General features: G+C 58.9%; 1 protein-coding gene across 1 annotated transcript; it reads right to left on the minus strand.

The window, feature by feature from the left end:
* Positions 1 to 3903: 3903 nt before the first annotated feature.
* Positions 3904 to 8902, minus strand: CSTB (cystatin B). The gene is made up of 3 exons (XM_008986759.5): positions 8799 to 8902; positions 4588 to 4689; positions 3904 to 4281 (listed from the first exon to the last, which is right to left on the minus strand). Exons 1-3 carry the CDS (start codon positions 8862 to 8864, stop codon positions 4153 to 4155), a joined length of 297 nt encoding a protein of 98 aa, XP_008985007.3. The 5' UTR covers positions 8865 to 8902; the 3' UTR covers positions 3904 to 4152.
* Between the last annotated feature and the right edge of the window lie 209 nt (positions 8903 to 9111).

The raw sequence follows: 9111 nt of genomic DNA on the forward strand, positions 1-9111 counted from the left end.
GTTGGATGCATCCAGACAGCTCCTAGTTCTTCACCCCCGTTACTCTCGGGAGCTGCACAGCGACCCCCGAAGTCGGCCCGTGTGGTCTCTGAGGGTCGTCTTCACTTTCCCTTGCTGAGGGGATGGGGCCCCCATGCACGCTGTGAGCCCCAGCGTCCTGAGTGACCCTCCCTGCCTTGGTGCCACCCTCCTTGGACACAGAGACTGGTCCTTCCCTGAGTGGGAGTCGCAAATTGTTTGGCTTCTGCCCCATCTGCCACTTGTAGCCCCGAAATGTGCTGCCCTGGGCCCTGCCTCGGATTTCCACAGGGAAATGGCACAGGCCGCACTCCCTCCCCTGCCGGCACCCTCATCTCTGATGGAGACCGTGGCCCCTCCACCCAGAGACCACCCACCTCCCTGAGCTTTGGCTGCCACTGACCCCACCAGCAGGTTGGCCCACTGGCCTCTCAGCAGGCCCTCCCCTCCCTCTGCCCTCCCCCCACTGAATGTCAGACTCAGACCTTCCGAGCTGCTCCTGGGCAATGCTGCCTTGGCAGTGCCCTGATCAGGGCTGTGGTCAGGCCGTGGAAGGGGCCCCCTGGCTGAGACTGTCAGGCCTCCACGTCCAGGCCTGGCCATTTTAGCCTTGGGGACCCACACGTATGCCTCTGGGTGGGCTCCAGGAACAAGAAAGTGCAGCAAGCACAAGCAGCCGGGTGGCCACAGAAAGAAGGAAAGCAGCTTGTTCCTGCCTCAGCTGATTGCTACGGCCTGTGCCCATTACTCCCGTTCAGCCGTGCAAATATCTCCCCGCAGACGCTGAGGTCTCAAGACCCCACCCCTGTAACTGTAATCTACTGCCCCCTCCACTCTGACTGCAGCCTATACTCCCCAGCCTATGCTCATGCCTGATTGTAATAAATGACCCCTGCCCTTGCCATGCCCATCCCGTGACGCCCTTCCCTTCCCTAGGATAGATGACCAACCCCTACCCTAGATGTCATGCATGCTGTGACGCCCTCCTCCTCCCCAGACAGATGACTCCCTTTAGCTGACCATTTGCCCCAAGCTATATGACCAATCCCCTTTCCTACCCCCTTTGCCTAAGTCCTTTCTCGGACTTGGCCCTCTTGCACCCAAGGGCGAAATAAACGGCCTTGTTGCCCACACAAAGCCTGCTTGGTGGTGCCTTTATGAGAGCAACATGTGTGACAGAGACCACAGCCTATACCCCCAAAAGAGGTCACCCCGCCTGTGCCAGAAACCCTGCCAAGCACATGTGCACCCCGGAGTTTGGGCGCAGAGGCCGGCCACATTCAGCCAGCTGCACCTTCATTCTGGCTGCAAGTCTCATCCCTGGGCTCCGGGCCGGACCAAGACACACGAGGCCGGGCAGGCATGACTCAGCAGCCCTCAGGATCTGTTTCCTGTGATTTTCTGACCCTTAAGGAGCACAGAGGAGGATGGGGAGGATGGGAAAGGGAGAGAGGCCAATGGCGGCCGAGTCCAGCCCCTCCTGCTGCTCCCAGGCCAGGCAGCAGCCTCCTGAGCAGCACGGAGACCCCTCTTGCCCTTCCAGCCGGCCCTCAGGGGCTCGCCCCTGCCCCGCCCCCGGCCAGCCTTGCCGTCACAGCTTTCCTCAGGGACACATAGCTCTCTCTGCCCTGCACGTTGTCGGCGGAGCTCCCTGTCCCCAGATCCCAGTGTCCCTGCCACGGCTCAGCTGTCGATGTGGCCACATGTGCTGCAGAGGAATCTGGGAAGTGTGTCTTTTCCATCTGTGTGGCTGCAGAGGAGTCTGGGAAGTGTGTCTTTTCCATCTGTGTGGCTGCAGAGGAGTCTGGGAAGTGTGTCTTTTCCATCTGTGTGGCTGCAGAGGAGTCTGGGAAGTGTGTCTTTTACATCTGTGCACAGTTGTATAGTTTTTCTCGCCCTTAAGGGAGGTGGGCGGAAGGACCTGGGCAGGGAAGACCCGTCTCTGGCCACCTATGACACTGTAAGTCTCTTAGAGAGGGGCCACGCCTGTCTCGCTCTGCATGCAGACCTGCAGGGCACCCGGCACAAGGACACTCAGATGTGGGCAGGAGCGGGGAGGGAGAGACGCCCTGGAAAGGAGTGAGTGTGAGCCCAGTCGATGGTCGGGGCTGTGCCGTGGGAGCTCGCAGAGCGCTGGGCTTCCAAATCTGGAGTCCTAACCTGCCTTCTGTGGGACAAAAAAGGGGAATTAACAGGGCTTCCGGGCAGCTCAATTAGGCCACCCTAGGTACTCTACCTGGGAGTGGAATGAGATTACTCAAGCCTACAATTTTCTCTCTTGTACAATTTGCATCCAATTATGTTATTCTGTCTTTAGTGCGAATCTAATCTCATCTCCATCAGCTGCCCTGCTTCATAACGCACGTTTCCTGACAGCAGTGAGGAGAGGGTGCGAGAGGGTGTAGCAGCATCTCCCGGCTCCTCTGGGCTGGGGAGGATACCGTTGGCTTTGCCTGGCTCCCCCTAGACCCTCTCTGCACAGACCCTTAGCTAACACAGAGCCTGGCTGCCCTGTTGTGCCAAGTCAGGAACATAAAGACAGCAAAACCTACGGGCACCGGGCGCCACCCCTGGCTTACACCTGTAACCCATCCCACCAGTTTTCAGGGTTGAGGTGGGTGGATCACTTGAGCTCAGAGTTCAAGGCCAGCCTGGGGAACATGATGAAACCCTGTTGCTAAAAAAATAGAAGAACATGATTGTGTGCCCCTGTATTTCCAGCTGCTCAGGAGGCTGAGGCAGGAGGATCACTTGAGCTAGGGGAGGCTGAGACTGCAGTGAGCTGTGATGTCCCAGCTGCACCCCAGCCTGGGCAAGAGAGACCCTGTGTCAAAAAAACAAAACCAGGCCTGGCGTGGTGGCTTGCACCTGTAATCCCAGCACTTTGAGAGGCCAAGGCAGGCGGATCACCTGAGGTCTGGACTTTGAGACCAGCCTGATCAACATGGTGAAACCCCGTCTCTATTAAAAATACAAAAATTAGCCAGGCATGGTGGCGAGTGCCTGTAATCCCAGCTACTTGGTAGGCTGAGGCAGAATCACTTGAACCCAGGAGGCAGACGTTGCAGTGAGCCGAGATGGCGCCATTGCACTCCAGGCCGGTGACAAGAGTGAAACTCCATCTCAAAAATACAAAAAAAACCTGCCAGCTTTGGGAAAAGTGACACTGAGAATTCTGGGTGGAGGGTAGGACACCCGGCCTAGGTGACAGTGTCACTCAAGAGTGGGTGACCACATGTTGGGGACCCACAGCTGTCTACTCAGCCCAGGGACCGTGCCTGCCTCGGGAGCTTCGGAGCCAGGGTCTGGGCTCTCAGTGTGGGCCGGTTCCTTGCCTAGCCATCTGCTCAGTGCGTGTACATCAGCTGGGGCCCCAGTGGGAATAGGTGGCACTCACGGGGGCAACCTGAGGAGCATCTGGTGTCCAGTGTGTGGAAGCTGTGTTCTTTCAGGACAGACCCTGCAATACCAACAGGGAGCTCAGGACACATGGCTCCACGGGAAAGCTCCAGAAGCCTCCCGCGCCACACCGCGTTCAGTGAGGCTACAGGCTATCCCGCATGTGCGCCAGACTGTGCTGCTGCCTCTCTGTACCGGCGCATAAAGTGTGTGAGTGCATCTGAGATCTGAAGCCAGTTACACTCTGGAATTAGATTTACTCACACGACTTGATTTTATGGGAGAAACTGAGGCTTGGGGCCAGGACACACTCAGCAACAATATGCAAACTGTGGTTGTCAGGCGGCAGTGTCCATCCTGGGCCCACCACCACTTGCTGTGTGAGCCGGGCAGTCTCTGCAGCTTCCACGCCCCGAGTGGAAGGACCTGCCCAGGGTGGTTCAGAAGAAGAAAACAATCCAAAACAAAGGAGGCAGTCTGCAAGGATTTTTAAAATATGTATTTTATTTTTTGAAAATATTTTGAAAGTAATTAAGATACCTGATTGGAAGTGGGAAAAAATCAACACAATGAAATTTAGGAACAGAAATGCAAGAGCAGCTGCTGCATCCGGCCCCCTCCCCCCGAGGGGCGCAGCCAGGAGATGCTCATTTTATGATCCCAGGTGCACGCTGCGGTCCACGCAGAATTGCTAATCACCAGCCTTCTGGTGGAAGGACCTGCCCAAAGTCAGGGTCAGAAATAGGACAGCTCATCGTGCTTGGCTTTGTTGGTCTGGTAGTTAGACAAGGTCAAGGGCTTGTTTTCGTGAGGGAGACTTTGGAATACTCGCAAGTGGACAAATTCCTCGTCACCGACATGCACCTGGGGAAGAGAGTGGAGTGAGCGCGGCCTCTGATGCCGAGTGCCCTGCTGCACCTCCAGGTCCCGAGCAGCCGGCTGAAGACAATCCCCTCTTCTCCTGCAGGTGCGGTGGACGCCTCACACCCCACATGTGTTCCCTTAGCGTTCTTAGCTCCCCAGAAGCCCTAGCCCTTCTCCTGAAAGGCTGACAGACACACACAGCAGGATGCTTATCTTAGGGGGCACCCGAGGCCACACAGCCTGGGCCTGCACGGGCAGCTCCTAGCAGCACCTCCTCAGGGCAGGCCGCCCAGGCCCACACTCTACCTTGATGAAGTAGTTCGTCCCCGCAACCACCTGGCTCCTGAAGGACACAGCCTCGAACACGGGGAACTTCTTGTTTTCTTTATCTTCAAGCTGGGACCTCACCTAGGCAGAGGGCCAGAATGGGGATGACTCGGGCTTCTTGGATTCCCTCCTGCACACGCCCACACACACACACACATGCATATGCGCGCACACACACACACATACACACACACACACACACACACGGGATGCTGATACTGGCTCTTCACACGACTGTCTCTTACAACTGAGGAGATAAACTGTCAGCCTAATAATAATGTAGAAAAAACAGTTATGGCCGGGTGTGGTGGCTCAAGGCCGTAATTCCAGCACTTTGGGAGGCTGAGGCAGGAAGATCGCTTGGGGTCAGGAGTTTGAGACCAGCCTGGCCAACATGGCAAAACTCCATCTCTACTAAAAATACAAAAATTAGGTGTGTGTGCTGGTGGGCACCTGTAATCCCAGCTACTCAGGGGGCTGAGGCAGGAGAATCAGTTGAACCCAGGAGGCGGAGGCTGTAGTGAGCTGAGATTGCGCCACTGCAATCTACCCTGGGCAACGAGCAAAACTCCTTAAAAAACATTAAATTGGCTAGGCATGGTGGCTCACGCCTATAATCCCAACACTTGGGAAGCTAAGGCGGGTGAGTCACTTCAAGTCAGGAGTTCGAGACCGGCCTGGTCAACATGGTAAAATTTCGTATACTAAATATATAAAAATAAGCTGGGTATGGCAACAGGTGCCTGTAGTCCCAGCTACTTGGGAAGCTGAGGCAGGAGAATCAGTTGAACCAGGAGGCAGAGGTTGCTGTGAGCCAAGATCATGTCACTGCACCCCAGCCTGGGTGACAGTGAGACTCCGTCTCAAAAAAAAAGGCCAGGCATGGTGGCTCACATCTGTAATCCCACCACTTTGGGAGTCTGAGACATATGCATCACTTGAGGTCAGGAGTTCAAGACCACCCTGGCCAATATGATGACACCCCATCTCTACTAAAAATACAAAAAGTAGCCCAGTGTGCTGGCGGGTGCCTGTGGTCCCAGCTACTCGGAGGCTGATACAGGAGAACTGCTTGAACCTGGGAGGCTCAGGTTTTAGCGAGCCAAGATTGTGCCACTGCACTGCGGCCTGGAGACGGAATAAGACTCCGTCTCAAAACTAATAATTAAATCTAATGAAATTTAAAAGTACTCTGGGGCCAGGCACAGGGGCTCATGCCTGTGATCCCAACACTTTGGGAGGCCGAGGCAAGAGGATTCCTGGAGCCCTGGAGTTGGAGACTCAGGCAGCTTCTGTGATCCTGGCTACTGAGGAGGCTGAGGTGGATCGCTGGGACCCTGGAGGCCGAGATTACCACAAGCGATGATCGCTCCACTGCACCCCAGCCTGGGTGATATGGTGGGACCATGTCTCAAGAAAAAAAAGTGCTGCTGCCTAGGTTAATGAGGGGGCCTAGGGGCATCCCCGAGGGACGAAGCCGGTCCAGAGAATTAGGGGCTTAGTTTGAAAAAACAAAATAAGCGGCAAGAAGCGTGCCAGTTGGGAAAGAGAGGGAGTGGCCCAACATTACGGGCAGTGGAGCCACCAGGGCAACTGGGCCCAAGGTACCACCACCTGCCAGCACCAGGGAGGGCCCTTGGTGGGACAGGCTGAAGGGCAAGGCCTGGGGCCCAGGCAGGAAGGGCTGGGGAGGTGCAGAGGGGGAGCTGCCCTTCCACTCCTGTTCTCTGGGGAGGTGGGGAAGGGGGTGCCCTCCTGAGCCCCTGTTCTCTGGGGAGGTGGGGAAGGGGCTGCCATCCTGAGCCCCTTTTCTCTGGGGAGGTAGGGAAGGGGTGCCCTCCTGAGCCCCTGTTCGCTGGGGAGATGGAGGTGCCCTCCTGCGCCCCTGTTCTCTGGGGTGGTGGGTGAGAAAGTACCCTCCTGCCCTCCGTTCTCTGCCCAAGGCCACCATGCTTCTTGCTGCACGGGCACAGTGGCTACCTGTGTCTGGAACCAACCTGTGTGCCCCCTCCCAGCAAGGCATAGAGGGCCTGCGGGGGCGCACCAGTGGGCGGCCCTCATCCCCAGACACTGACGGGCCCAGGTTGGGTCTTGCCCACAGACCCGCCCAGGGCATGGGAGGATGAGAATGCGCCTCTCTCTTTTCTGGGCAGGAAAGGCTGCAGGGCACAGTGGGGAAGCCCCGGGGGAGGCAGCCGTGCCAAGCAGAGGTGTTGGTTCCAGGCCAGGCTACCTGCTCAGCACAGGCACTGATGCCGGTGACAGGGAGCAGTGTGGGCTGGCCTCTCACCAGGGGAGCTCCAGAAGGGCAGGATCAGTTAGGAAGCCACAGGTGACCAGTCCTCAGGGGTCACAGTGAGGCCGCAGGGCTGCGAAGGCACAGGGACGGCTCTGGGGGAGGGTCCCCCACACAGTGGCACAGAATGAAGGGCTCTGCTGGCCTTTGGGCTGGGTCAGCCTCTGGTCTCCACCCTCGTCTACAAAGTATGACAGGAACCCTTGGCCTGGCACGCTCCCATAGGAGTCAGGAAGACAGGACCCGACTAGGGGAGGCCAGGAAGCGCCCCTGCCCTCTCCTCCCAGCCCTTCCTCAGAGACCACCAGAGAGGGGGCTGGCCTGGTTCACGTGCCCGTCCTAACATCCCTCCCAGTATCAATGGCTGTGCCTACTCTGGTCACTTATGAGAGAGACAGGGAGTCTTTTCTCCTGCCTGCCACGAGAACTCATTCCAAGCTCAGAGTGGGGGACAATGAGGGGTTTCTCAGGCCTGGAAAGCCAGAAAACGGTAAGGAAGAGCAAGGCTTCCATGAGTAGCTGTGGGGGAGAGGAACCACGTTTCCAGGCGCAGCTCCCACAAGCAGGCTGGACAGGAAGGGGCAGACTTTGCCTCATTTCCAAAGGTGTCATGGGACTGACTCATGCCGCACCCCCGCTTCCCGAAGTCTGATGGTCAAAACCGCCTGAGTGGTGACACTGTGGGCTGACCACATCTGGACGCAGCTGCAGGGAGGACAGTTAGAGGAGGAAGAAGGCGGGCGGTGGCGCGCGCCTGCGGAAATCCCAGCACTGTGGAAGGGTGGGCGGGAGGTCACGAGCCCAGGGATTCGAGACCAGCCCGGCAACATGGTGAAACCCTGTCACTACTAAAAACACCAAAAACTAGTCAGGCGTGTTGGCAGGCGCCTGTGAACCCAGCTACTCGGGAGGCTGAGGCAGGAGAATCACTTGAACCTGGGAAGCGGAGGTTGTAGTGAGCCGAGATTGCGCCCCTGCACTCCAGCCTGGGTGACAGAGTGAGACTCCATCTCAAAAACAAAAAACACAGGCCTCAGCACCGCCTGGACCTGTTCTTGCTGGGGCATCCACTTGGGCCAGGCGCCTTCGGCCTGTGCACCTCGGGAGGGGCGTCCTGCGCACAGGACCTGCCCATTTTACAGATGAGTAAACCGAGGCACAGGGAAGGCTGCCGTCTTCATCTTTTTTGTGTTTCAACTTTTTATTTAGACTGACAGTTTGCAACAGTGCTCGAATCAGCAGTGTGTAAGAGAACCCGTGGTCTCTTCATGCAGATACACCTAAGTTCCTAACCCGCTGCCTTATCACTGGGCACCTCCTGCACTCCCTCTCAAGATTTTGTTCCCGAAGAGCTGAGGATGCTGACAAAGATTCTTGCGTGGCCACACTGCGGTCAGGCTCCTGAGGCGCCTGGGCCACCTGCGCCCTTCCTTGTAAAATCCAGTTTTCGCAGGAAGCCTGGCTGTCAGTTTAGCGACCCTCCCCAGCCGCCGGCGACCGGATCCCCCCCCCCCCCGACATGGGGCAGGAGCTCACGTGCGCCACCGCCTGCAGCCTGGAGCGCCCCCGGGGGCTTCCCCCGGCGATTTCCCACCCAGGCGCCGCACCCTGCTCCGAGGCTATCAATCCCCGCGCGCCCTCGCTGGATTCCGCAGTGGGCCCAATGTCTCCCCGCGGCGCCCCAGGCGCGGCCCCCTCCCCGCACACCCGCGCGCAAGGCCCGAGCGGAGGGAGGCCTCTCACCGCCACAGCCCCGACCGGCCCGGGTCCCCCGTCGAGTCCGCCCGCCCCGGGGGCGTAGCGGGGCCCAAGCGGCTTCCCCAGTCCAGCAGCCGCGGCCGCGCCCCGAGGCGAAGGCGGGACCCCCACAGGCCCGTCCCCGCTGCCCACCCACCTGGTCGGCCATGTTCTGGGTCTCGGCGGTGGCCGGCTGCGCGGCGGAGGGCGCCCCGCACATCATGGTGGCGGCAGCTGAACGACTCGGCGAGGGGACTGGGCGAGGGGACGCGGCGGCGCCTCCGCTCAAATAGACGCGGCGGTCACGTGACGCGCGGGCGGAACCAAGGCGCGGGGAGGGGCAGCGTGGCTTGGGAGTCCCGGCGGGGTCGCGGTGGCCCCGCAGGACAGGGCGCGCCGGGGCAGGGCGCAGGGCAGGGTGCGGGGCGGGGAGCCTGGCCACCCCCCGCCGCGGGCTCCGTCTCCGCGCC

The sequence above is a fragment of the Callithrix jacchus genome, chromosome 21, assembly GCF_049354715.1.
Source record: "Callithrix jacchus isolate 240 chromosome 21, calJac240_pri, whole genome shotgun sequence".
Classification (NCBI taxonomy): Eukaryota; Metazoa; Chordata; class Mammalia; order Primates; family Cebidae; genus Callithrix; species Callithrix jacchus.

Excerpts from the sequence above, each read along its gene's own strand:
- CSTB (XM_008986759.5), bottom strand. The coding sequence starts at position 8,864 with ATGATGTGCGGGGCGCCCTCCGCCGCGCAGCCGGCCACCGCCGAGACC. Across the intron at positions 4,690-8,798 it reads CCCAGAACATGGCCGACCAG|GTGAGGTCCCAGCTTGAAGA; the intron begins GTGGGTGGGCAG and ends CCCTCTGCCTAG. Across the intron at positions 4,282-4,587 it reads GGACGAACTACTTCATCAAG|GTGCATGTCGGTGACGAGGA; the intron begins GTAGAGTGTGGG and ends TCTCTTCCCCAG.